The sequence below is a fragment of the Perca flavescens genome, chromosome 20 (assembly GCF_004354835.1).
Source record: "Perca flavescens isolate YP-PL-M2 chromosome 20, PFLA_1.0, whole genome shotgun sequence".
Classification (NCBI taxonomy): Eukaryota; Metazoa; Chordata; class Actinopteri; order Perciformes; family Percidae; genus Perca; species Perca flavescens.
This window is the reverse complement of record NC_041350.1, coordinates 6,110,594-6,137,218: the sequence shown is the minus strand read 5'-3', so window position 1 is coordinate 6,137,218 and position 26,625 is coordinate 6,110,594. Positions and strand designations below refer to the sequence as shown.

Genomic DNA, 26,625 nt, shown 5'->3' with positions numbered 1-26,625 from the left:
ATTTTCAGTAATAAGATGTCGGGCTCTCCAGAAGAGCGCCATGACTAAGAGCCTTTGAAACAGGACACTAACAAGCTAACAGCACTTCCGCTAGGCCTGTCCTCTTGCACGCTAAACTCAAAGTTGGTTTGATCTGGTGAAGGGTGTGTATGCCTGCGTATGTGTGGGTGGGTTAGGGGGGATGGGGGCGTTAAAACACTCCAGTCCAGGGGTATATAAGTATGTATGACAAGAAGCCGATACTTTTCAACCACCGTAGACCTGCACACAGACACTTAACAGAAGCAACCAGCAGTCCAAACGCAAAATCCAAGTTTTTATCCAAACTTTTATTTTTTCCATTTAGAGTAGAGCGGAGAAGAAATAAGAGGTTTTGATGGGAATCGTCAAGAAGCAGAAAGTACCTAACTGCACATATAGTACTCGCTGTGATTAGTCACCGGAACATATCTCCGTTTGTGTGACGCCTGAACTTTGACCCCTGAAGTCCAGCACTGAGAAGCACCTTGATGGTACAAACTTTTAACAGAGAGACAGACCAACACATCCACCTGAGAATCAGGTAAGAAATCAGCCAACTACCAACCGGTTATCAACTTCTAACAAATTCCATTACCAACACCTCTGCATGAAGCTAATTTTTACCTTTTTTATATGCTGCATGTTAGTCTATTAATTCTCTTCACCAAGCGGCTTGAGAATGCATTCTCAGAAAACCCATTTGTTTTTGAAGAATTAGAAAAAATGGGTCATTGATTGATATGATTGACAGATTTGGTTCCAGCTGAGCACATGCTAAACCTCAAAACTAAAGGCTTTTCAAATGTTGGGTTTTGTTACGGACTCCTAGGATCTTTAATGATTCTCTTAGCCTTTTTCTTGCAGCTCCTGGTGTAAAAAAAAAACCTTTAGGCAGGGTAGAGCACCGCCTATTGTGTATTTACACTTGAAGTGTGAGGATTTTGTATGTTTTCATTGTTAAAAACATACTGATATTTATTAATGATGATGAAAATAGGTTTCACCTTTTTATTTTGTTGTTAATAAGTTTGAAGATTATATATCACTTACACAACTCCGTTAACATGTAACTTGTATTATGTTAAGGAAGCATCTTTCTTCTATTTTTTAGGATGTCTGAGCTGCCTGCTTTCCCCCGAATGACCTTCCTGTTGCTTTGCATTCTGGGTATGACCTTGGTGACATCTGGCTTCCCTCAGTCTCGACTACCTCTCAGGTGGTTAATCACTTAATCTCACCTATAGGCAGCAGCAACATATGCCTATGCTCTAATGGTACAACTGTACCAAAATAACAGACCACTGAACTAACTAATACTTCAGATACATAATTAGTAAATAATGTACTCATTTTGATATTCCTACATAATTCAACCAAATGTGTTTCCCAAGGAATCACTCAATTAGATTTGATTTGATTGCAGAAGTCTTGATGATTCAGAGGAACCCACACGAGATGAATGGGATGTCCTCTTCCCCACCATCTCTCTCCGTGATTGGAGCATTCAAATGATGTCAGCGCCCAGCCTCGGAGCAGCAGCCGACAGCAAGGCAGGGCTGATGAGGGAGGCGTGGCTGTTCAGCCCCGAGAGGCCAGAGGCCAGGTAACTGCACAGTGAGGGGAAATGCCGTCACGAAGTTCTTATCAAAATGAAACGCACTATTTTGCGAGAGTGCAAAATGGATGTTAAAAAGCAGCCGCAGCACTTTCTTACATTCAGTGATACTAATGTGTTATAATAACATGTCCCCCACTGACTATGGGCTTGGCATCACATTTAGCTGGCTGTTCCTCTCATTTCCTTGTTTGTTTCCCATCCTCTGGCAGAACTTTAGGTTGTATTCACTATATTTTTCCTTTAATGGGCCTGTTGAGTTAGATGAAAAGATTGATATTGCTCTGATGGTTAGCTTAGCGCAAAGACATGTTCCCACAGCCCTATGTTCCCACATCCATATGGTCCCATAGCCCTATGTTCCCACAGCCCTATGTTCCCATAGCCCTATGTTCCCACAGCCCTATGTTCCCATAGCCCTATGTTCCCACATCCATATGGTCCCACAGCCCTATGTTCCCACATCCATATGGTCCCACAGCCCTATGTTCCCACATTTCTAAGATTTTTCTTAAAATTAGGCCCTATGTTCCCACATTTCTAAGATTTTTCTTAAAATTAGGCCCTATGTTCCCACATTTCTAGGACATTTTCAAAATTAGGTCTTGTGTTCCTAAATTTCCCTTCAATGTAAGCCCTATCCTCCCACAACATTTTTTAGGGTTAGGGGGATAAAATCTGATACAAATTTATGAAAGGAAATTTGGGAACATAGGGCCTAATTTTGAAAAAAAATCTTAGAAATGTGGGAGTGGGAACATAGGCTCGCTCCCATTAGAAACAACTAGTTTTGTCCAAAGGTAACAAAGTCCGCTATTCATTAATCTGTACAAAACCCAAAGTGTAAAACATGACACAGGGCAGAGGTGGATTTTGTTACCTTTGGACAGAGCCAGGTTAGCCATTCTTCATGCTAGGCTAACTGGCTACTGGCTGTAGCTTCATATTTAACCAGCGGTATTGACTCTCTTCATCTGAATAAGGGTATTTCCCAAAATGTCAGACTGTTCCTTTTAACAGGTAGTCTCAAAGGAAATGTGGAGGTGCATGGTGCTATTGTGAGCTATACCAACATCAAACAGTTCATCCTAAAGAAAAAAACATGTTATGACTATTAGGTTTCAGGGGTTTGTCAACTCAAACTTGAATACATTTTTTTTTTAAAAAGCAGTAATATATTAGTGTTGGGAGACTCTGGTACATGGTCTTGTTCTTTGTATCTCTAGCGTGGAGAGGGCGTGGCCGGCCGAGTGGTCGCCTCAAGGTGCCGGCACGGTGAAGAGGAACATGGTGGTGGCTGATGATTCTGCCTTCAGAGAGAAGAGTAAACTCCTCACCTCCATGGAGAGACAGAAGTGGCTCAACTCCTACATGCAGAAACTACTGGTGGTTAATTCGTAATGATAATTTATTCTTTACAGCCCTTTATTCAAATCAAACCACCTCTGCACCCTGACCTGGCAAAAAGTTGTTTTTTTTAAGGTATACCCTAAGTCTTATTATTGCTCAGTCGTTAACTCATGAGACAAGAATATACTGTAGACATCAAAGGTCATTAACCCATTAGTGCTCAAGTCTAGCATCTTAATACTCATATTCCTATTCTTTTCAGCACTTTCACCATCTTATGGTGCTGAAAATAATTTGGTATTCTAATGAATAAATAAAGGTGTAAATGTGTTTTCAATGACTGTAGCTTGTGTTTGACTTCATACAGTAGTACTGTTGCAATGACGGCTGGAGTCAAAAGGAGGATTTTAGTTGGTATTTGGTTATGTAAATGGATGTAAAGGTCCATTGACACATTTTGGAGCAACATTTAGCTTTTAAATAAAGGTACAAAATGTTAAATAACAGATTGGAAGATAAGCTTGTTTGCTTTCTTTGTGAGCGTGAGATGACAAGATTGATATGGATTGATGTATGGATTAAACAAGAGATCCATGTTAATGAGATTTTTGTAGATTTTTTTTTGTTCACTTTGGACAAAACCAGGTTTCCCCTTGATTTCAGTCTTTACGCTAAGCTAGGCTAACCATGTCCTGACACCCGCTTCATACTTGATGCACAAGTTTATTTCCCAAAATGTTGTACAATCCAGTTCTTAAAACACTCCTACACATTCTGAGGACATTCTCTCATCAACCTACACTGGCTGGGACTGCTGATCTTGTTAATATTCGCTGATGTTGGAATTTAATTTCATTCTGTTAAATTCATTGCAAGTTATTTTGAGAATCAGATAAATGTCTAAAATATTTATTTTACAAAATTTGCCTGTAAACATTGAGGACAGCTTGCATAAGGAATTATGTATTTGCTTCATGTTGTTTTTTTTTCTGCTGTATCTGAAATATCTTCTGTTTGTGAAGCCCTTAACTTTGTTAAAATAAAATAACAAAGGTTATCATTTTCAGCTACTGAACTCAAGGTGTTGAAAGCTTATTTATTTGTGAGAGTATATGGTTTTCATCCAAATGTCAAGTGAATATTTGGCAAACTACAAAAATTAAAGTCCATATTGTGTTCATTTCTGAATTTAAAAAAATCAGCAGTTTGAGGATAAAAGAAAAAGTTTATGGTGGTATCAACATCAGTTGGTCCAGCCTGCCAATCATCTTCTGCAGCTGCATCCTATTGGCCAGTCTCTGCCTGTCCCGCCTCTCTACCAGCAGAGCCTCTGTCTGAAGGAGCTCCTGCACAGCCTGAGACGCTGGGAGCTCGTCCGGATTCTCGGCCCCGCCGCGGGCCCCCTCTCCCGGGAGGCGGCCGTGTCTGACTGGCTTCTCAGTCTGGAGCATGGCTCGGTAGGCCTGGGGGCGGCAGGGAAGGCAGGGGAGAGAGGAAAGAGGAGGAGGGAGGCAAAAAGAGTCCGATCCACCATGTAACCTCTCTCGTCCTTCTTCTCGGTCCTCAACATCGCCTCTGCCTCTCCTCTGTGCTTCCTGGAGCATAAGATGAAAGGAAGAGACCGAAACACACAGCAGGAGCACAAATATTACAAACAACAATAACACTCCGGTCAATGTATTATACTACAGAATGCTATGTTAAATTACAATTCCGCCGCAAAATGAACATAGGGGTTAATAACACGTGTGTACAGAGTCTAACGTTCTCTGGGATATGTTGTCATGCTAATCGACTGTTCCTCTAGCTTTAAACAACCTGCCGCAAAACCGGTGGTTAGCTGCTAACGCTAGCTTTCGGGGCAGATGATAAATCACTATTTCTACACCACTGAGGCTCAAAATAGCACCACACTTCCACTGTAGCCTAATGAGGGTCTCTACATGTAAACCGAAGCATTGAGAACTTTGTAAGTGTACAGACAGTCTATTAAAAAGAGTTTATAAAGACCGTAGCGTTCAGTTTTACATGCAGGCGCCATCTTGGAAAACAGTCATGACCAGTTGAAGGACAAACGCCGAGTTTGAGCCATGTAACTGGTTGCACGGCGTTTGTGGTCGTTATACTGCCATATTTACTTTTTTCCCATTACTATGGAGGCATAAGTAGTTTTAAGAGTGGGCTAGACATCAATACTTTTAGTACTAAATGAAATGTGTTTAAAGTACTTTTTTCGTAAAGTAACAAAGCTGGCATCAAATACGTAGTCCGATTTGTAATGTTTACTTCAGACAGCTAATGATTTAAATCGAGTTTGGTTTTCCAATGCTAGACTATTTAATTACCTCCGAAAACTTTTGTTTTGGTTTGTCCGGTTTTTTTTGTTTTGTTTTTTTTAGTTTGCGGGTTTACGGAAAAATTACTTGCCTGATTTTGGTTAAATGATGTAGTATGTAAATGCTCCGAATCACATGGTGGCCACACAAATTGTTTCACTTTCATCAACACTGCAATTTTTAACTGGTCTGCGCTCTCTGAGTGCCTTTCTAGTTGAGGCTTAAAGTCTACAGAGACCACAGGTTTTTACAGTGTGTTCAGGGGACAGGCAGCTAGCAGATAGTGAGGAGAGGTTTGCTGTATGTGACAAAAACTGTTGTAGTCTAAAAAACGCATCACATCACTTAGAGCACCTTTTAAGTTCATGTATAGCTGTGGTAACATGTTACTCTACTGTGCTAGAAATGGTATAAAGTGGTATTGCAGTGGACAGCAGAGGTTTGGAAACATATAAATGGACGAGACTATCTTTAAGTTCCATGCTTGTGTTAATGAAGTTAATTGGGGTTTGGAAAAAGATATCCCTCAAAGACAAACATGCCAGTGTCTAAGAATTGTTTGTTTCATCAGTACAGATGCTTGACTATAAATAGCTGGAAAGCAAACTCATTTGGCCTAATTTTTGACCTGTAGGGAATGTCCATCTGCGCTCACTGCTCTCTGACAGGCTGAATCAATGGAACAGTGTAAGTATGCCCCGGTCCTGAAGCATTCCTTTAGTTCAATAGCTTTTGTTTGGAGATCGTTGTCGTCACTGCAGTACAGTTTCGGCATAGCCTGAGAAACTCTCCTATGAAGAGGTTTTCTTGCGTGATACTGTCTGCTCTGAGGGGAGTGTATTTGCTGATTGCTATAGCTAGAGACGCTGCACAGAAGTGCTGGGATAGATGGGTGAAAACCATTAGGGAATGACCTCTGTAGGGATCAACAACCTGTGTGTGGGTGGTGTGCGTGTGTCACACCTGTCCTGTAGGCAGTCTCAATAGCATGTCCTCCAATTTCTCTAAGCCGCGGTTTCCATGGTGACACACTCTTGCGCCCGTATTGGGTGAATGTGAAGGCCTCTTGACGACAGGATCTGTCAGATGGCAATCCACCACACTGTCCTACACATTCACAAACACACGTTTTGCGTCACATTTCCGGGCACACGTTGTGGCTGCTGCCGTCTTGGAGGACACGGCGAGGAGAATTTAGCAAATCTGTTGGCTGATAGTAATATTCTATAACTGGGTCAAAAAATCCAGTCACACATAGGCCTACTCTTTGGTATGAACTTGCACATTTACTTTTTCAAAATGAACAATTTAAAATATTTTTCTTACGACAGGAAACCAAATCACCTCAACTCACCATCCAGGTCCAGAAGACCTTCTCCACCTGTTTCCAGTTCAGATATGCTTCTAGGAGGTCACAGAGCTGCTGCATACAAACACAGTCCTATAACCACACACACACACAAGCCTGTTGTGTTAACTTCGTATGAAGATGTACTCTCGGATGGAGCATTAACACAGCATTTAATAAGATTAAGAAATTACACAAACAACAACACAGACTTGCAACGACAGAGCAACTTTTTTGCGTGGAAAATTCTCACTAAATGAACTGTTTCATATTTAGCTGTAACACTGAGTAATCTATTGAGCCCAACTTCCTTATCATATTGCTACACACTGCTTTTCTTTTCACATGTATACAAACAACCAAAGGCTTGGTAATAAAGTGTCAAATAAACAAAGAACACGATACACTAGAATTGTATTTTGGTTGCCGTTTAAAAAAAAGGTTAAACAGTTGTTTTGTTATTTTACTCTATGTATAGGCAGATCATATTAGTAATTTATTTTGATAACAACACACACACTCTTACCTTCCTTAGCACTGTTGAGCTTTGATCAGAGGACGAGGATACAGAGGAGGGAAGGCTGGCAACAACAACCTGAGAAAAATATAGATTTCTTGGTTAGACTTAAATATAACTTATTTTTAATCTGATTTTATGCTGAAAAATACTTAACAGCAAACAAAGGGATTTAACGCTGTGTGTCCATTAATGCGCCTTTTCTGTATTTTGGGATGTTTGCATTATTGAGGCGAAAGGGATTTTGTGTACTTTGTACAGAATACAGAATGGCAGCATGCAAAAACATTGGAAAAGAGAGGATTTTCTCACAGCATGGAGCAAGCGAGTTCGCTCTTCTTGCATGGACAGCAGCGTCCGCCCTTGGTATCTCAGACAACCAACGAGCCACTGAAGCTTCCTCAGGGATGCCGAGTCTAACTGGAGCTCACTGGGAAGCGGAGGGTTAACCTAACAGAGAGAAAAATTATAGATATGCATTTGCCAATACAGAATGCATCCATATAATGTTGTGGTTTACCAGTGGTACTTACAGGTGTAGGTGTGAGTAGTGTTTTGTCCAGTTGCTGTACTCGCTGTGTCAGCAGTATCTCCAGTTTTCCTGTAGCCAGCAGCCAGCCCAGCGCCAGGAGGAGGTCTCTGCTGGAGCATCTCCCTCCTTCTCCTCCCTCCTCTCCTTCTCCTCCCTGCCTCCCATACATCCAGTCAGCATGGTAGCCAGTCTGCCAGAGGCCTGCAGCTACCAGCTTCCTGTAGTCTGTGGCTATGCACAGACAAAAAACAACAAAACATACAGTCACTCAGCAAGTCCACTTAACAATGTTCATCCCTTTAAGACTCGTCAGTCAGTTTGGTCCAGATTTGTGCATAGAGCGGCAAGCCTAATTGTATAATAAGTTTTATTTATGAGTGTCAACAGTTAAACTCAAAATTAGAGTCAGGAATGCAGTGGTAATCAGTGGACTTAAACAAGGTTATCTATAAAGTGGGTACATGGCTAACAGGTTGTGAGCAAAAGACACAACATGGAATAAATGCTGAAAAGTTCTTTTTATAAGCACACAACAGATATTGCATTTTGGACAATGTGTCATTTCTCAATTTGGATCTATAGGGATGTTATCAAGTCATGGGGGAAAAAAACATCTAAGGGATAATCCGTAAAGTCCTGAACAAATCTCATTAAAAAGCCATGAACAGAAAAATAAACAAATGTGTGACTTACCTCCTCCTAGCTGTGCACTAGCTTCACAGGAAACACTGCTCGATGTCTGAAGGATATCGGCAAGGAGCTGCCAAAACTGATCCTCCTGGGAAACAGCAACAAGAGAGATGTCTGTAAAGTATGTCAATATATGTAACGTTACAGTACACGGACAAGAACATACACTGCTTTTAAAAAAAATTGTCTAAAACTCAGACCTTTTGTGCTTCTTTTTAAAATGACACACTGTTGATTTTATATCCTTGCCACTTGTTATCCTTATGTCTGCTCCTGCAGTGATCTAATTGGGATCATTGGAAATCATTCATTTTACCAGAATACTATACTATAATGACATGTTTGGCCACAAGTGATCATATATTTTGTATGTAAAATCAAGTTACTAGCAACCTGAAAAATAACAGTACCTATCTACCGTTTCGAGAAAGAGAAAATGCAGTAACATTCCACCCCTGACAGTGACAACAGATGATGAACGTTACTTACCACCTCGAGTCCACCACCGAACTTGGCCCGTCGGAAGTTCTCCGGTGTGGGGACAGATTCCAGCCCGGTGGCCGCTAGCAGTCGGCACAGAGCTCCAATCACCTGCTTCACTTCCACTCTCACGGACGCTTTACTCCGCTGCATTACAGCCACAGCATATCCCCAAACGTTTTTATCAATTCAGCCTTCACGGTTAGTCCAGTAGAGACTACATTTTAAAGACATTTTCTATTGTATTTCTACCGCTGTGAAGTTGGGCTGTTGATATTTCGCGGGGTGAAGACAACAACTTCCGGGTACGAAGCCGTTGCCAGGAAAGGGAATTGGAAGAAGTTGTGATTGATATTTACGTTGGCCAATTATCAGTGGGATTCTGAAAGAGGTAGGCTGAACTTACTTCAGATGTTGCTCTCTCTGATCATTCCTGTGTTTTTTTTTAACGGCACTATCTCTCTGCCCAAAAGTGTTCAAACAAAGTTACAGCAAAGTTAATCAGAAAACGGTATATCACTGAAAACACCAGTGAATCATTCATTCAGCTTTTCTCCTCTACACCCACCCTCACTGGGGCCTCAGTCACTGAGCTCGTAGATAATTTCAACTGTAAAATTACGAATGTTATTGATGCTATTGCTCCCACTAAGGGCGAAGCTGTCTCTGGTAAGAAAAGATCTCCATGGAGAAATTTTATAGTTGTGAGAACAGAAAAAAGAGAGTGTCGAAAAGCTGAACGCAGTTGGCGAAAATCTAATCTCCAGGTCCATTATAACACTTATAATGAGAGACTTCGCATTTATAATATGGCACTAAGGAATGCAAAGCGGTCCTTTTTCTCTGACATTATTGCCAGAAACAATAATAATTCACGTGCTTTGTATGCTACTGTTGATAGATTAACAAACCCTCCAGTACCAATAGCATCTGAACTGTTGTCTACCAAGGCTTGCAATGACTTTGCCTCCTTCTTCACAGACAAAATTCAGAAAATTAGACAAACAGTCAGTGCTTCCATATCAAGTACAGGATATGTGTTGTCACAGTGTGCACGCAAAACAAATTTCAACATGATACAATTTCATACGATCAACCTTAAAAACCTGGAGGACATTATACAACATCTGAAAGCCTCCTGTTGCCTTGATATTCTACCAACGGGTGTTTTCAAAAATGTTTCGAATTGTTTGGCTTCTGATCTTCTACAGATTGTAAACACATCTCTGCTCTCAGGTATCTTCCCACAGGCCCTGAAAACGGCAGTCATCAAGCCACTCCTAAAAAAGAACAATCTAGACACGGCACTAATGAGCAACTATAGGCCAATATCAAACCTTCCATTTTTAAGTAAAATCATAGAAAAAGTGTTTTTTCAACAACTCAACCTTTTCTTATCGCTAAACAACAGTTTTGATGCCTTCCAGTCAGGTTTTCGACCACACCACAGCACCGAGACGGCTCTTGTTAAAGTCTTTAATGACATCCACTTAAACACAGATAGTGGCAAAATTTCAGTCTTAGTATTACTTGATCTCAGTGCTGCATTTGATTCGGTAGACCATGACATATTGCTTGACCGATTGGAAAACTGGGTTGGTCTTTCTGGCTCAGTACTAAAGTGGTTTGAATCCTATTTAAAGAATATGGACTACTTTGTGTCTATAGGTAATTATACATCTGAGCATACAAATATGACGTGCGGAGTTCCCCAAGGCTCAGTTCTGGGGCCTCTTCTGTTCAACATCTACATGCTGCTTTTCTTTAAATAATCTATTTTATTAACTTTAATTTCTTATACTGCACTGTAACTTTTATTCTTATACTGCACTATCAATTTTATTCTTGTCTTTTAATGTTTTTAATTTGTTTATTATTGTTTTTTAATTGTTTTCTAACTGTTCTTTAATGTTTTATGTAAAGCACTTTCAATTGCCCTGTTGCTGAAATGTGCTATACAAATAAAGCTGCCTTGCCTCGCCTTGCCTTGCCTTACTTTTCATTGGTGCGTTATTTGTTTATTCAACTGTTAAGTGTTTTCATATACTCAAACGATAAGATTATTTCTTAACCCGGCATGAGTTGTCTTTCCGGGTGCAAATGTACACTTTTTTTGACAAATTTGTGTGACTTATTCAGCCACTTAAAAAACAAAACAACAACACCAACAACGTTTTTGTCTCTTTTTGACATTTTTTTTTCAATGTTCTTGTAGCATTTTCCTGTGCTTTATTTCCCCATTATCACCAGTATACACTACACCAACTTATTATCACTATTTTTACACTCTATTTAGATCATTTAAGATCCGAGGATGTTGATGGATATTCATAGACTGTCAAAGTGTAGTCAGAATAATGCTATACAATTAAATAAAGTCAATGATAGTAGTGAACTGATCCTTCATTTGACTTGTGAAGAGCGTTTCATGGAACCATCCCTGTTGATTTTGGGCAATTTAGTTGAAAGAAAACCCAAATTTCTGATATAGGGTCAAATTTGACTCAAGGACAACATGAGGGTTAAACTTTTAGTTTAACAGCGGCAACTTGTGTAGACAAAATATTCCATTGGTCTGAATTACAAAAAAAAAAACCAGTTAACTCCTGTATGTATTTATGTAAATTATTCTAGAATGTTTTATTTCAAGTGATAAGGTTCAACTGATGTACTTAAATAGTCTTTATTTCAAATAGCAAAATCATTTAAAAAAAAATAATAACACCTTACAACTGTATGTACAAACATGCCGGAGAAAATTATTTTTACACAGACGATGTAACTGATAAGGACATGCTACATGCATTAACCTTGGTATCACATCTTGAATAACAGCAGGAACAATGTGCAGTCTATGGATTTAAAATGAACCCAAAACGGACAGTAGAAAGTAGAAAGTGTCTGTCCTTCAAAAAGTTTAGACAAATAGTACATGACCTCAAACACAGTGCCAAACAGAGCTGTGGATGTATTTTGGTCATAAAAGCTTTCACTCTGTTATGTTGGCCCCACAGTCCTGCCCAAAGGCCGTTGCAATGTAGCTGCGTGGTCCCTTCACGTCCTGTGAAGAGTGACATAAATACTAATTTAACCTCTTATTTTAATACTACTAGCGCTAACTACCTGAGAAGTCAGTTTGGAAATAGACCGTGATTTCATCGTATTCTTGAATATTGATAACAACTAGGAAAAACAGTACGCTGTTTAAGTACCATGGCAAGATGCAACTATTTGCTAGATTTTTCATTTTTGTGGTCAACACAAAAATGAATCACTCCAAGTCAATTTTTACTAACCATCAGTTGTTCCGCTGCTTAGTCCAATGTGATGTAAATGTAGCATAATATAGGTAATATTTAGCTTAATCTGGCCAGCGCTTCATAGTGATGATATGGAGGAAGTACGGTGTTAGGGATTTACAGCTAACTCCTATTAGACTAGAGAAGGTCCAGCAGCATGGAGCTAATAGTATTAACTGATTAACATCTGGTACACGCTAATGTCTGTGCTAACTAATGTGTGTGCTACAATGTGCTTTAGTTCTTGCTAGAGGAACATAAAGAGGCATATAAAATCAAGGAAACACTTTGTAAATTTACACTGTTCTTGGCCAAAAAATAGGACTTAACCACCAATTCCCACAGTCAATTTTCAGTTAACAAGAACAAGTAGCATTAGTGTCAATATCCTTCATAGTTTTATAGTAAAAAAAACAAAATCATAATGCTGTAGCATTAGGAAATGTGCCCAGCGCTGTGGAGATCAGTCTGGCAATGCGAGACTAGGATATGTGTAATCATGTATTTCCACTTATATGGACTCATCAAAATCTCTTTATGATCCCGAGCCCACAAGGACTTAGGTATTGACAACTTAACAGACTTTTCTAATTCTAAAACATACACATCTGTGTATTTAGTGGTTATCTTGTGCTTGTCCATCTACAACAAAGTCTATGCTGTTTAAAAAGTAATTTAATATAAACAAAATATGACAAACCATACAAAAACTTTAAAAAAAGGGAAGACTCTTCGGGGACAGGGTTGTAGTTTTGCAGAAAATAGTCATGCTTCTCGGCTCTCTCAATCTCCTTCAGCCACATCCTTGATGACTGGGGTTCCTGGAATAAACAGGAAAAGAGATCTCCAATCATGGGCGTAATTTATAGTAGGGCTGGCGGGGATATTTCCCTACCACTTTTCTGATTGCCTAAAATCCCCAATAACCACTAATTTGATATTAATTGCATTATGCATTTAAATCATTTATAATTTCAAAGGGTTAACTCTCTCATGTTCTCTCTGGATGAGAAATAGTTTCTATTTGTGTTTGGTTGCTTTGTTCCTGCCCTCGTTTGTACATGCAGCGATGTGACTGCTGCGTTGCATGTTGGGTGAATAAAAAACAGCGCAGTGGTGGACAGGGTTTGCTCAGTTGGTAGAGCAGGCACACGTATATATAGAGGTGAATGCCTCGACGCAGAAGGTCCAGGGTTCGAGTCCTACCCGGATGATTTCCTGCATGTCTTCCTCCCCTCTCTTTCTCCCCTTTCATATATAGCTGTCATTTCCATTAAAGGCTAAAATGTCCAAAACAAATCTTTAAAAAAAAAGATCTGACTAGTTAGTCTGAATCTGAACAGGGAGCTGTGGATTTTTGCAAATCACACTACAGGTTGTAGGTGGTGCTAGAGGAGCCGGATTTTTTGTTACCTGCTTCATGTAGTTCTACTGGAACATAGGGTCAGTTTCAGCAAATATGATAGAAAGGTAGTTTTATAAGTCTTACTGACTGCACCTTTTAAACATTTTTGTCGACAAAAAGCCACACAATGGTGTAATTTATGCCGTATGTTTTCTGTTAGTTTGGGTTTTCCAGCTGTGATGATGAGCAGTGCTAAGCCGGTTTTCCTAAACTTTATCTCATTCAGCCTCATTACAGACACTTTTTAAGTCTGAAATCATATATTATCTCAGTTTAGGATAACATTTGGAATTTTTTGTATTACAGAAGCATGTTTCCTAACTGCATTTAAAAAAGAAAAAATACTACCTTATCTTAGGATAGGAATTTTATTTTATTAAATATCCTAATTTTCCCAAGTTTTATAGTCTATAGTGCGTAGTTTCTGCCGCTCCCATGAGGAATTCTAAGTAATGAAAGCAAAACTGTTGGCCTTCCACATGATACAAGCCTTCCATGACCCCCTCCCCCCCCCCAATAATATAAGGAGAACAAATATTTGAAAGCTTTACAGAATGCCTGAGAGTATTAATCTTCCTTATTAGTTGTACAGGAGTTTCTTGCCAAGTTAGTGTCTTGGAATTGGAATGTCCTTGAAAAAAACCAGCTCTATTTAAACCAAAGTAAATATTAATTTATTATTATATATTTCACGTTACCTCAGCTGACTAATGAAGAGACTCTCTAGGTTATGTTTGCAATTCATTTAAATTCATACAGAAATTACGGGCCAGTAAAGTGTTGTCACCTTGTTTTTCAAAACACCCTGGAATCTCATATTAATGACAGCTATTGGTTTAGTTTTGTATTAGTTCTATATCAAGCAATCTCTATACTGACAAGGGATGACTATAGCAGTAAGAATATAGAATGAACAGTAGCCGTTCTTACACATTGCCGTTGAGATACTCTTACCATCTAGTTTTTTCAGATTAGGTAGTCTTTTAGAGGCTTCATCCATCCAGTTTCCCTCAGCTGAATGCTTCTCCTCTAGGGGATTTCCAACAAACACCAGGTCTGCGAGACATGGCAGATCAGCTAGCCTCACAAACTCTCCTACACAAAACAGAACATTGCCACATTGAGGATTTCCAACAGACCGTCAACAGATTAACTTAAAAAAATGAATTACTAAAGAGACCATTGCTAAAAACTTAGAAACCTGTCCTAGCCTTATTAAGCCTTTAAAGGTGCCGTAGGTAGGATTGTGAAGATCCAGGACTTTGAACATTGGCAACTTCTCAGTCCCTCCCTCCTTTCTGCTAAAGCCCAAAACAGTCTCCTGAGCCCATCCCCCCCACAAGGGAGAATGAATGTGTGTGCATGAGCTGTGATTAATACGCAGTTAGACACCCACCCCCCACCCCCTGGCCCTGATTGGTGCATCATTTTTTTAAATATCCTGCTTCATGTAGTTCTACTAGAACATACGGTCAGTTTCAGCAAATATGACACAAAGTTAGTTTAATAAGTCTTACCTACTGCACATTTAAAATTGTGTGACAAATTCAATAAAAAAAAATTCTCCATACTAGGGTTCGCCCGAATGATTGTGTAATGAACTGTGTAACTAACTGTGGCTGCCAAAAAAACGTGATCGGAACATCACTAAGAGGGTCCTGTGCTTGCCGCAGAAAATCCAGTGAAGGTTTGTAGTGTCAAACAATGGAAGGAATAAAAGGCTGATTTTAAAAATCACTGCTGGCATAATTATCCTCTTCATAAAAGAATAATATGTTAGCAACCAGGAATAAACACAACATAGTAATTTTGCAATCTAATTAGCTATGTCTATTTCAATTTGAATGTGTGTTGATTATATTTATGAATGTAGCTTACCCCATTCTTTGACCAGGTTGTTGGCCATATAGAGGACTTTTAAGTTCTTCATGGATTGAATTCCCTTCAGTTTCTCTATCAAGTTATACGAGATCCACAACTCTTCTAATGTGTCCCCTATTGTCTCCTGCAAACACACACACACACACTTGATGCAAAATAATGAGCATTCAAAGTATGTATTCAGCATGTGTTACTACTAAAAATGCTTTAAGTTAGAAAAAGTGACAATCTGTGTCAAGAAAGAAATAAATCAACAAGGAATGGAAAGAGAAATCATTTAACTAAGTCACTATTACTGTTAATTATGTTTCATATGTAACTTACCAGCCCAGTGAGGGCCTTTATATTATTTCTTCCTAATGACAATATCCTCAAATTCTCTGGAAGAACACAATACAACATCACATTACAACACCCCATTCCATCAGTGAATAGTGTGTTTGTGTGTTTATGTATTTATGCAGTCAGAACTCACTCAGGCCATTCAGATTGGTTATTTTTTCAATGCAATTTGTAGACAGAGAGAGCTTTCTGTAAAGAATACGGTACAATAACATATCAGGTATTTGAAGGGTGGTTATAAAACATTGGTGACTAAACACTATCAGTGTTGCTCAGTTACAGTGATTCTCAGATCACAGATCTGAGACTGAAAACTCACTCACTCGCAGTTGATGAGTGTGGAGAGAGAGGCATCCATCTTCTCTATAGGAGGAACCTGACCATACAGTTTTATGGCTTTAGCCTCGCCCACTTTCTCGCCTGCCTTCTCTTCCTACACACACACACACACACACACACACACACACACAAGTTCTATGTTACAATCATGCAAATACACAATAAGAATTAAGTCACGAATTGTACATTGCATGGTATTCTGGCTGTGTTTGTATGCCACTCACCCATTTGGCCAGTGCTTCTCTCACAGTCGTTGCTTTGGCCTGGAGACATTACATGACATTCAATTAGACAGGGAGAGGCTAGATTATATTGTGATGATTAAAATAGCAGATAGGTACAGGTACTATAGACAAGCTAGCAACAGTGCTAACGTTACATTAAACACGCACTTTTTACTGAGCTGTAACGTTAATGCCAGGCTTTTAATATACACTGTTTTTATTTGTATTATGTTTTTTTTTTGTCATTTGTCATTCTGAGTAAGCAGCCATTCGAACTAGTCCTCCCAGTGCTAGTTAGATTTAGCAGTAGGAAAACTGGCAAACTAGACGGACATCTAGCTAGACACTCTTAGGGCAGAGTTGATGTTAGCTAACGATAGCTAGCTAGCTATTAATGTTAGGTTAACTGACATTTAAGGTTAGCTAACTAGCTAATTCAAATTTGTCAACGACAACGATGTTGCATGTAAGATCAGCTATAGCTCTCATAAGTGAAGCCATTGCATGTTCAGAAAGGTGGTTACAGTTAGCTAGGGTCGTAAATCTTCGCTTAAAAAACACGAAATAGCAACGATAAACACTCACCATGTTGATGGTTGATGTCTGCTTTTGGTTGCTATGGCACTGACAGGCAGCCTTCAAGCTGCGCCTGCGTAGTGTAACGGACTCGGCTTGACCCAGTTTAGAAAACAAAATGTAACTGCAGAGGAACAAGACAACAGTTGGCTACTTTTATCATTACTGAAAGATAAAGATTTATCATCCAGTATCCCAATTTTAACTCGCAGATGAAGTGGATTAAAGTTAGATCAGTTATACATTTTTAAGAGAAGGGGTGAACATGAAAAAGGACCGCACCCACTAATGTGGAGCCCCACCCATAGGCCCCACCTAGGAAACTAGCCTGTCTGATATACAAGCTGACTTGGTGATGCATGCCACAGAATATTGTTTAATTAATAATGCAAGGAAAAGGGGATAAGATGGGCAAAAGGCAAAAATCTATAGAATGAAGCAGGCCATTGGCTCATTCGGATGCCCCTTCAGATTCAAACAGTAAGAGCCTGCCTGTGCCTGCCACACAAAAACATATTGCAGCCATTGCTGTTATGATGTATTTTTTTAATATTTTTTTACAGTGTTTTAAACTGTAACACCTCGCTACTTTTCTCACAGGATCTTTTCCTGCAAACCTGTCAAGTTGAAAACAAAGGAAAGTTCACAGATACTGGCATTAACTTTCTGTACTTGCAAACTGAAGATGGCTCTTAATTCACAATGCTAAGAGGTTTGGGTGTACATAAAGACAAGCATGTGTATTGTGTATGCTTTACTGCAGCTGATACAGCATTACAATACTGCCCTCCAGTGATAAGACTTTAGTATTGCATCTAAGTCTGTACTCAGGCCTTGGTGTGCCTTGACTTTAACCTTCAATCAGTTCTTGAGACTTCACATTTTAAACTGTTATTCCAGTTAACTCTTGCTGTACAGTAATATGGATGTGGAAATACTGTAGGCAACTGTATATAAAAGGTACCAATGAAACATAATTACGGCAATACTTTACTGTAATAATAATTAATTCAATTATATCATGACTTATTGTACACACAGATTATTTTTTTTTACAAGCATTTAAAACACATTGCAAGGATGTAGCACCAACAGTGCCAAATGTTTGTGCATGCTCCAAGGAAAACATTTAAAGGTGCCCTGCCACATGCATTTCATTACTTTGTGGTAATGTCGGAAGTTCTACCATGGACTCTGTAACATTTTTTTGTGGGAAAAATGCCTTGGTTACCTTGTTTCAAGCCATTCTAGCGCAGTATGGAAAGACTGCAGGAAGACTCAGCTCGATTTCTGCCAGTTCTCATTAATATTAAACAAGTTAAACTGTTTGAATCTTGGCTTCTAACAGCTAGCCAATGAGAGCCTGGCTGTCAGAATCCTTTACCCAGCCCAACTGGGCGAGCTCATGAATAGTAATGAGCTCAGGCAATATGATGTCAGACTGACCAGTTTTTGTAATTGGTCTGATTTCACTGCTTATTTCTTTTCAGTGGCTAGAGCTGACAAAGAAGGTAGCAGTTCATTTTCACATTCACAACATAACACAAACACATATGGACCTAACATATTTAAAAAAAAAAAAATGAATGTAAAAACGGTTTTGTATGGCAGGTTACCTTTAATAATAAATTAGATTAGTTTGAATTGTGACAAAAAAAAATTGTCACAAAGAGCAAACATCTCCTCACTATCCGCTAGCTGCCTGTCCCCTGAACACACTGTAAAAAAACACGGTCTCTCTAGACAGCCCAGGCTCCACAAATGGCAACAAAAACAAACTGCGCCAACCTGCACCACCAAACATAACAAACAGTGTTCCAGCTAATAACCAACAAGAAGGAATTGGTTGAGCCATCACCGCAGCGGCGTTAGCACGTAGGCTACTTCCACAATGCACGTTCATGACTGTTTCAGTAAGCACAGAAAGGAGTGGGGAGGGGACGAGATGAGGAGGAGGAGGAGGAGGAGGAGGGAGGGGCGAGCTAGCCTCCACTTTGTTTGACAATACTTCAAACGTCAACAAGAAGTGACGTCACCCAACGTCGCTTAGAGCACCTTTAAGGAAGACATGGTCAAATGTGCAGAGTATTGTGGTAGCTGTGTCATACCCCATTCTTATGTTAAACAAAAGGGGGTAATTAAACATAATAAAAAACAACACCTGTATTGATTCAACTTGAAGGTAGATGTGGCATTGCCAGACTTATCTCCACAGCGCTGTGTCAGTGCTGGAGTAACTTGAAGGTAATTTTTTAACTGATGTTTGTGCTGTTGTTGTAATGGATTGCATCATTTTGTCATGCATACATACATGTAGGTCTGTGTTGAGGAACACTACACAAATGAATGCAATTAAGACATTCCAATGTCTGTAAACACCTCCTTCATTGTAGCTTCTAAAAATGTAGCATAATGCAGTGGTTACTAAAGTGGGGTCAGTGGACCCCCAGCAGGCCTTGAGAGTGTTCTAGGGGGTCCCCCAGTAAAAAGGGGAATCATTTCTTTTCATTCCATCCATAAGGAACACAGTGACATAATGTATGACTATTTTGGCCATGAGTTTCATACACTTTCAGTAATAAAACAGCTAAAAGCAAAAGTCCTATCAGATGGGGACCCCTGGGACATAATCTTATCAAAGTCCATGTTTTTCAGTTTGGAAAAAGGCATAATCCGTCAATGCTACACATTTATACCATTCGACCATCCTGTTCACTCTGTTTATCATGAGTCTAACACGGTCTCTGAAATTTGTTTCCAACTTTTATCAAGAAAGACACTGTGGTAAACGTCAATGCACTTGGATACCTCCACCCCACTGTTCTGACCCAGGGACACTGCAATGACAGGATTCACAGTAAAGTAACACACATATTACACTCGTTATCACTGGGACTGTCTTATTTTTTAACAAATAAATATGACGGCAAACATTATACAATAGATAATCCTTTGTTGATACCTTCTAATGCCTTTACAGTAGGGGTATAAGCCAAAGGCAGCTTACTACATTCCTGTGATCAAATTTCCTTCCTTTGCGAAAGTCACTACATCCAGATGATAGCCTACTAAGAATAGCTCTGACCTTTTAACTATATCATGGGTTGCCCCCGGGGCTCTTAAACTACTATACTGTATATTCAACAGTAGCCTATCTTGTACCATATAATCCGTTCTCATGATGGCATCCATTAAAGCAATAATTCTGACCTAATTCAAGTCACTGTTCTTTTGCAAGGATCATAATGTATCATAATAATGTTATTGTGTCCACAAAGAGAGCACCTTTATTTGATGTCCTCCCATTGCTCATCCACTAGTAATGATCCTATGATCTTTGTGTGTGTGTGTGTGTGTGTGTGTGTGTGTGTGTGTGTGTGTGTGTGTGTGTGTGTGTGTGAGAGAGAGAGAGAGAGAGAGAGAGAGTGTCCTGTGAGCCAATGTAAGCCCCAACACTCATGCATCATGTTAAACGGTCAGACTTGTTGACCTTAATAGACCTTAAGAGTGCAAGAGTTTTGAGTCAGGCTGCCTTGTGTATTCTATTCTTTTTTAAATATATTGTGCATTTGGAATAAATGTAGATTTGACATGTTTATTACAAAAGACAGTTGAGATGAAGACCTCCAAATCAAACGACAAAATGTTATTTGTCATTGTCTTTCAAAATAACACACAGTTATCTTTAGAACATCTTTAGTTTATTAGAATTAGTAAGATCTATTGATCAGAAAGACATGTTGGTAACACTTTCTACAACGCCCATGTCAATAATGATATATAAACATAGTTATAAAGCGTTATAATCAAAACAAGCCAAATTAAATTTGATTGAAATAATAATGTCTACACCATCTCACATTTTTCTGTTTACGTTTCTGAATAGTCTCTGGTGTGAAAATGAGAAATGCAAGTTAACTTTTATACAATTAGGAAAGGAAGCAGTGAATAATATATAGCATTATATATTATTATTTTATAAACTTTGGCATTAAAATCCACGACTCTGGCTCAAAAAAATCTGATAGCTTCCTTGAAATCGGAATTTTGAGACCCCCCCCGCCGCCTGTTGTCACACATACACATCCCTCATTGGCTATCAGTGGAAGAAGTGAGCTCACCATGTCCAGTAGGCTGGCCAGTCCATGCAGGTGGTGTACAGTGTCACAGACAAACACACACAGCTCATTAGACATCCACTGCAACATTAGCTGGTGACTGTTGTGTGTCACAGAAAACATGTTTAGTGACGTACACATCTAAACAAACTGAAAGGAGAGATATTATCTTCATTAAAGGACAAATACGGCGCAAAATGAACCTATGGGTTAATAACATGTGTACCGAGTCGACCGTTCTCTGGGATATGTTTTCATGCCAATCGAATGTGACCAGTTTTAGCGCAAACCGCTAAAATTACAGTGTGTGCATTTCCACTGAATTTGCATTTTTATTATGCACATTAAAAAACACAGGAAATTTGAGAAAAAAAATATCTAAAATATTGATTCTACTGGACGGACGAAAACATCAGGGGCCGTTAAAAAGGAGAATGAAAAGTCACATTAATACATAGAATAAACATAAATGTCATATTTCCATTTCCATCATGTTTTTGTTCATTTAATGTTTGACTGGGGCTCTTTTAATTATACGTCATCTCAGTGCACCCTCTTCTTCTGCAATGGTTAAGCGACACCCCACTGGAGAATTAGCACCACCAATTGTTAATATCAATGAACCAACTCCTAACATTTGCATTAATGTTCATGGAAATAGAAAATAATTTGCATTATTTTTGACAATATTGTGGAAATTAGATTTAAAGTTTTAAGTTTACAGAATGTAGAAATGTAGCTTCTGACTCAAGACCGACTCCATCTCTGTTCTGTACACACAGAAATGACATTGATATTTATATTCTCATCTTACTCTTAAAAAAAAAGACTTATCAGCTCATTTCTCAAAAGGAGTACTCCTTTAAGTGGTGTTTGAAGATCAAATCTTCAGGACCCCTGTTGAAGATCTCTACAGTAGAGCATTAGAAGGAGGCGGGGTCAGATTGGAAAGGGGTTGGCCCCTCTGACCCCCCTGCTAGCAGTGACACTTCCAGTGAATTAAAGTGGTCTTAACAATCAAAGATCAACCTCTCCATAGACATCAGCAATTGACACTGACATGAAGGACTGACAAATGGTTCTCCTTTGTGGTTGTGTGATGGTGATGCATGGCTCTTCATCAACTGTGAAAGCGTTTGGGTCCTTACAGGTTACCAATAAAGGGTAATGTTACAGATCAAGTGACTGATCAGGGTTGTGTTTGAGTGTGTTTGTGTGTGTATGTGAGTTGGGAGGGGGGGGCAGTGGGTGGGTCTTGAAGTTACAGGCAATATAAAGACAGGCTGACAGTTGACAGTCAAGTGGGTCCATGTGCGTCAAAGATGGATCTGTTTCTCGAAAGAGGATGCAATAAGCTGTTGAAGCTATGACAAGTTCACACACCGCTGTTCACAACAAGCAGGACCGGTTCGATTTAAACAGGAGCAGAAGGTCCAGACGATGGGGATTGAATGTCAGTGAAAGGAGAATTCGAACTTTGGAGATCAGCGTCCAAAGGATCGATTTACCAGTCGTCGCAGACATCAAAACGCGGCCATCCATTTATCTCCAAGCAGTCTCATGGGCCTGTCTAAACCAAGACAAACGGCGACAAGCATCCCTCTTCCACCTATCAGTAAATCGAGAACCATCTATGGCGAAGTTGAACGCTCTGATGCTCTACCATCACACAGAAAGGAGTCAGCCAAACCAAAAGGACATTTACCAACTGGAAACGTGATTACAGGAAACACAGTGTTTCATGTGTCGGTTTCACAACGCGGGAAAGTAAATCAGGAGTCTCACAAATATAGTAAAATCAGTGTTGCTCTTGCATCAAGAAACAAAGCAGCTGTCCAGGACTCAGAGACTAGCAGCAGACTAATTAAACAGACCTTTGATGGTCAGCCAGCTGCAACGTTGACTCAAGCACCAGTGGACCCTCCGGTACGACAAAAGAAGAATGACGCTAGTGATCCTGGTGCCAATTACAGCAGTACGATGATGCCAGTCAGGGTAAAAGAAAATACCAGTCTCTGCGAAGCAAGGCAACAACAAGCCTTCTGCTCTGATGACTCAGCTATTGAAACAGAATCTGAAGGCTGCGAAGACAAAGGTCGTCCGGAGAGGCTGACGGAGGACAGTGATGATGAGTACTACACCGACCAGAGGATCACAGAATGGGTCCTTAAAGTCAACTCCAGCCTCTTCTCAACAGGAAATGATGAGCTGAAATGCTCAAAACCTCCAAAAGGAGCAAGATGTGGCGACCAGAAAGATAATCTACAGCGGAGACTGAACTGATATAGTATTGGTACTTTTCAAAAAACAAAATAATTTCAACTCAAGTTCCGCTTACTAGCTTTTGTTTTATCTTCCAATCACATCAACCCAGTCCTTTATAAGTGGATGGAGTTACATATATATGCTCAAGAATTATCGCTATTGACTCTCCATTGATGAATAGTTGCAATACAACAGTTTTATTAGAACAATATTAATTAAAAAGAAAATAAATAGAATAGTCCTCACAGTATTGAGGAGTCCAAAAGGGATTATATATGATCTATCATAGCTAATTAGCTGTGTTGCACATTCCATTTTATTTAGCCTCCTCTTTCGGAGTGTAAACTGCAAGAGGAATGGTTTTCAGACAGGCATGAGTTAAGAAGTGGAGGTACAAATACACTTTTTGAATTAAACTGTGTGAACTTATTGTCCTATTAGCCCTATGCTATTGTGCTATATAAAGAGCTTTTATCCCCCTGCAGTTATTGAATGAATGATGTATCCTAAGAACAAAATACCAATGCAGTTAAGTTGTAAGGGAACGTAATTTTTTAGGAGACAGGGTTGACAGAGAAAACTAAAAGGAGTTTGGAGAGCTATTGTGAGTGACTGACAGCTGGCCTGCATGTTAGCGGTTAGCTCGGCAGCTACAGGACTTTACAGGCTGTGTGTCATTGAGCTTCTAGAACTGTAATATATATTTTATAGTTTATAGTCATAGTTAAATACATAATTTAAACATTTAAATATCTGTCAAGAATACACTGTATATGTCATATCCACCTACCTCACAGTAAGTAACCTGCATTTATTTCAGCACCATTTACACTTTTGCATTGCCCCATTGTATTACTGCTTACAATCCTCACAGAAGATTATAAATCTTATCTACAGAAGACGGGATTTGCCAACCTTCCCTCAAAAAACTGGCTGTGTAATCTGTGTTCTGTATATGTATCTTGTATGTGTGGACACTTACTTGTTGGGGTGGCATTTGGGGATGTGGACAAACCAGGCCTGTGAACATGTATGCATACATACATACATCTATATATGCTAATAATGTGCAATAGTGCGTATAAATACAGATATGTATACTAATTAATGTGAAATAATACCTGCACAAACATGTCTGTGTGTGCAAATCATGTGCAAATGGGGCATTGTGCAATCTATATCAGCATGTTATAAACTTGTGCAATAGGGCGATGTGCAATAACACTAGCACGCTTAATACTTAGCACTTAAGCACTTTAGCAGTTAAAACCAAATTTGTTTGGTCCCCCAAATCTTGGTTTGTCGTGAGCAACATTTATTGTTTGTCAGTTTGATTATTGTACTCTTTTACAGCTATTTTTCTTATTGTGTTGGCACTTGTTATTTTAAAATCAATCTGCCAAAGGGACTTAAGATGTAAATTAGCCACCGGCTATAATCTTGTATATTTAAATAATATTCATGAATATGCACTGTCCCTATTTTAAATAAATAAATCTCAATATGTAAATGCATAATGTGTCTACTGTATGCACGTGTATGCAATATGTATATGTACACGCTTTTATATACATTATATCTGTACATAGCAGTCCAATGTTTGTTTACCTTGGTTAGCTTTGTCCTTGTTTTTAGCCATAAGTCTATTTCTGTTTATGTACATTGAAAGCAACAAAAAGCTGGGGTCAAATTCCTTGTATGTGTTCAAAATGTTGTACACTTCTGCCTCCTTATGGATAGCCATCATGCCACTGAACTCCTGCCGGGAACCAGGCTGGCTTCCTGAGAGGTAAGACCATATCATGTAAACTTTAACATTGCAAGAGTCAGAGTCAAGAATGTTTCCCTGAGTTACAGCAAATATGGACATTACCCGGAGCACAGCAAACAAAAAGGGGGGCAGGCATGAGGATAGTACTGGGCTTCTGGAGCAACAATGTCCTCTGTATGGCTCCAAAGTGCTTTGATTATGCAACAGGATGTTGGAGAAGTTTTATTATCTACTATTAACAATAAAACGCAACGAGCTGTTTAACAAATCACGGCATCATTTGATCAACTGCACAAAACAAACAACTGCACTTGATCATGTAGTGTAAATAACTTAACTTAATATTTTTAAATGAGTGAGAAGTAAATGTATCAGGACAATAGTTACAATAACTAGAAAACGTGTTAGCACTTTGTAATGTGGCATACTTTATAAAGGGTTTACAAGTTGTAACTAATGGTCTTAATAATTGTATTGACGCTTCAGAGATTCGTAAAAAGCCAATAATAAGGTAATAAAAATTCTCATTTGCTGGTGTAAATTCTCCTCCAGCATAACTTGTTTTGTCCTTTTAAAATACCTCTTACTCTAAATTCATCATGCCATAAGACGAGAATGGACAGTTTAACTACTTGCAAAGCTCAAGTGCATCTCAACCGAAATCCATTTATTAATAGCTTATTAACATTTAAGCTGCACAACTTTTTTTTGTCCACCATCAACTCCACTTGGGCTCACCACATGAGCACACAGGCCAAGAGGGTAATTGGGCTGATGGGCACTTGAGCTCACCAGAGAGGAACATGTGTGACCCAGAAGGACATTTGTGCGGACCAGACACTAATGAGAGGAGCGCTATAGGGCTCTTTGGCTGACCAGAGCGCCAGAGCGCCAGTGCCAATTAGAGGGCAACAAGAGGAACACTTGGGCAAATCACAGGTCACAAAGACTAACCAGAAGGTACTTGAGCTGACCAAAAGGAACTGGGTTGACAACAGGGACATTGGGTCAACAAGAAAGCACTCGGTCCGTTAGTGGTAATTGTTATACTTTAATGTGAAGTTGAATAGTAAATAGTCTTCAGGTTTAATATGGGGGCTATCATGAATAAGGGATTGTTTTGGTTAAGAGTAAAGAATAGTGTATTAGTGCAATAGTACATTACTCACAAATATATTGAGTGAGAAATGCCATTATAACTAAAAACACAAAGATACAAGTTTTTGAAACCATTAAAACATATTTTTTTCAAATGATATAAAATAATAAAATGTTATTTTTGGGCATTTTGGTTGAAAGAAACACATATTTCTGACTTAATTCTTTTTGAAAACGGGTCAAATTTGACCCAAGGACAACACAAGGGTTAATGCATCCTCTATTATTGTAGCTCAGGTAATTATTGCATTGTATAGAATTCACACTTTTGATGCAAAACGGCCCAAAATATGTGCTGGTAAAACCATCAAGATTCCATGCAAAAGACGTAGAAATCAAAGAAGAAGAAAATTGGCTT

General features: G+C 39.2%; 3 protein-coding genes across 5 annotated transcripts; 1 reads left to right on the top strand and 2 right to left on the bottom strand.

Annotated features, from left to right (window-relative positions):
- Nucleotides 1-1,133: 1,133 nt before the first annotated feature.
- pth2 (parathyroid hormone 2) lies at nucleotides 1,134-3,037 on the top strand. The gene is made up of 3 exons (XM_028565020.1): nucleotides 1,134-1,237; nucleotides 1,445-1,624; nucleotides 2,863-3,037. The coding sequence occupies exons 1-3, from the start codon at nucleotides 1,134-1,136 to the stop codon at nucleotides 3,035-3,037; spliced, it is 459 nt and encodes a 152-aa protein (XP_028420821.1).
- Nucleotides 3,038-4,067: 1,030 nt separating this feature from the next.
- Nucleotides 4,068-9,256, bottom strand: tedc1 (tubulin epsilon and delta complex 1). Of its 2 annotated transcripts, none has more exons than XM_028566308.1 (8): nucleotides 8,899-9,256; nucleotides 8,413-8,497; nucleotides 7,721-7,950; nucleotides 7,500-7,637; nucleotides 7,197-7,265; nucleotides 6,677-6,745; nucleotides 6,286-6,429; nucleotides 4,068-4,581 (listed from the first exon to the last, which is right to left on the bottom strand). In XM_028566308.1, the coding sequence occupies exons 1-8, from the start codon at nucleotides 9,040-9,042 to the stop codon at nucleotides 4,213-4,215; spliced, it is 1,248 nt and encodes a 415-aa protein (XP_028422109.1). In that variant the 5' UTR covers nucleotides 9,043-9,256; the 3' UTR covers nucleotides 4,068-4,212. The 2 variants fall into 2 exon arrangements, with proteins under 2 accessions (XP_028422109.1, XP_028422108.1); XM_028566307.1 differs by having other exon boundaries at nucleotides 6,677-6,763; nucleotides 8,899-9,253.
- A 2,300-nt stretch (nucleotides 9,257-11,556) lies between these two features.
- Nucleotides 11,557-17,223, bottom strand: dnal1 (dynein, axonemal, light chain 1). 2 transcript variants are annotated; one of them, XR_003691093.1, is made up of 9 exons: nucleotides 16,965-17,223; nucleotides 16,380-16,418; nucleotides 16,140-16,249; nucleotides 15,950-16,005; nucleotides 15,799-15,854; nucleotides 15,472-15,598; nucleotides 14,548-14,688; nucleotides 12,889-13,009; nucleotides 11,557-11,950 (listed from the first exon to the last, which is right to left on the bottom strand). XR_003691093.1 is itself a non-coding variant. In XM_028566087.1 (8 exons), the coding sequence occupies exons 1-8, from the start codon at nucleotides 16,965-16,967 to the stop codon at nucleotides 12,972-12,974; spliced, it is 570 nt and encodes a 189-aa protein (XP_028421888.1). In that variant the 5' UTR covers nucleotides 16,968-17,223; the 3' UTR covers nucleotides 11,557-12,971. The 2 variants fall into 2 exon arrangements, 1 of the variants encoding a protein (XP_028421888.1); XM_028566087.1 differs by having other exon boundaries at nucleotides 11,557-13,009.
- Nucleotides 17,224-26,625: the final 9,402 nt, after the last annotated feature.

What these genes read in the sequence shown, in the direction of transcription:
- pth2 (XM_028565020.1), top strand. Translation starts at nt 1,134, where the DNA reads ATGTCTGAGCTGCCTGCTTTCCCCCGAATGACCTTCCTGTTGCTTTGC. An exon ending in CAGTCTCGACTACCTCTCAG is followed by an intron (nt 1,238 to 1,444) that starts GTGGTTAATCAC and finishes ATTTGATTGCAG; the next exon opens with AAGTCTTGATGATTCAGAGG. An exon ending in CCCGAGAGGCCAGAGGCCAG is followed by an intron (nt 1,625 to 2,862) that starts GTAACTGCACAG and finishes TTGTATCTCTAG; the next exon opens with CGTGGAGAGGGCGTGGCCGG.
- tedc1 (XM_028566307.1), bottom strand. Translation starts at nt 9,042, where the DNA reads ATGCAGCGGAGTAAAGCGTCCGTGAGAGTGGAAGTGAAGCAGGTGATT. An exon ending in CACTACTCACACCTACACCT is followed by an intron (nt 7,638 to 7,720) that starts GTAAGTACCACT and finishes TCTCTCTGTTAG; the next exon opens with GTTAACCCTCCGCTTCCCAG. An exon ending in TGAGACTGCCTACAGGACAG is followed by an intron (nt 4,582 to 6,285) that starts GTGTGACACACG and finishes CTTATGCTCCAG; the next exon opens with GAAGCACAGAGGAGAGGCAG.
- dnal1 (XM_028566087.1), bottom strand. An exon ending in TCCACACTCATCAACTGCGA is followed by an intron (nt 16,006 to 16,139) that starts GTGAGTGAGTTT and finishes TATTCTTTACAG; the next exon opens with AAAGCTCTCTCTGTCTACAA. An exon ending in TAATCTGAAAAAACTAGATG is followed by an intron (nt 13,010 to 14,547) that starts GTAAGAGTATCT and finishes TGTTTATTCCAG; the next exon opens with GAACCCCAGTCATCAAGGAT.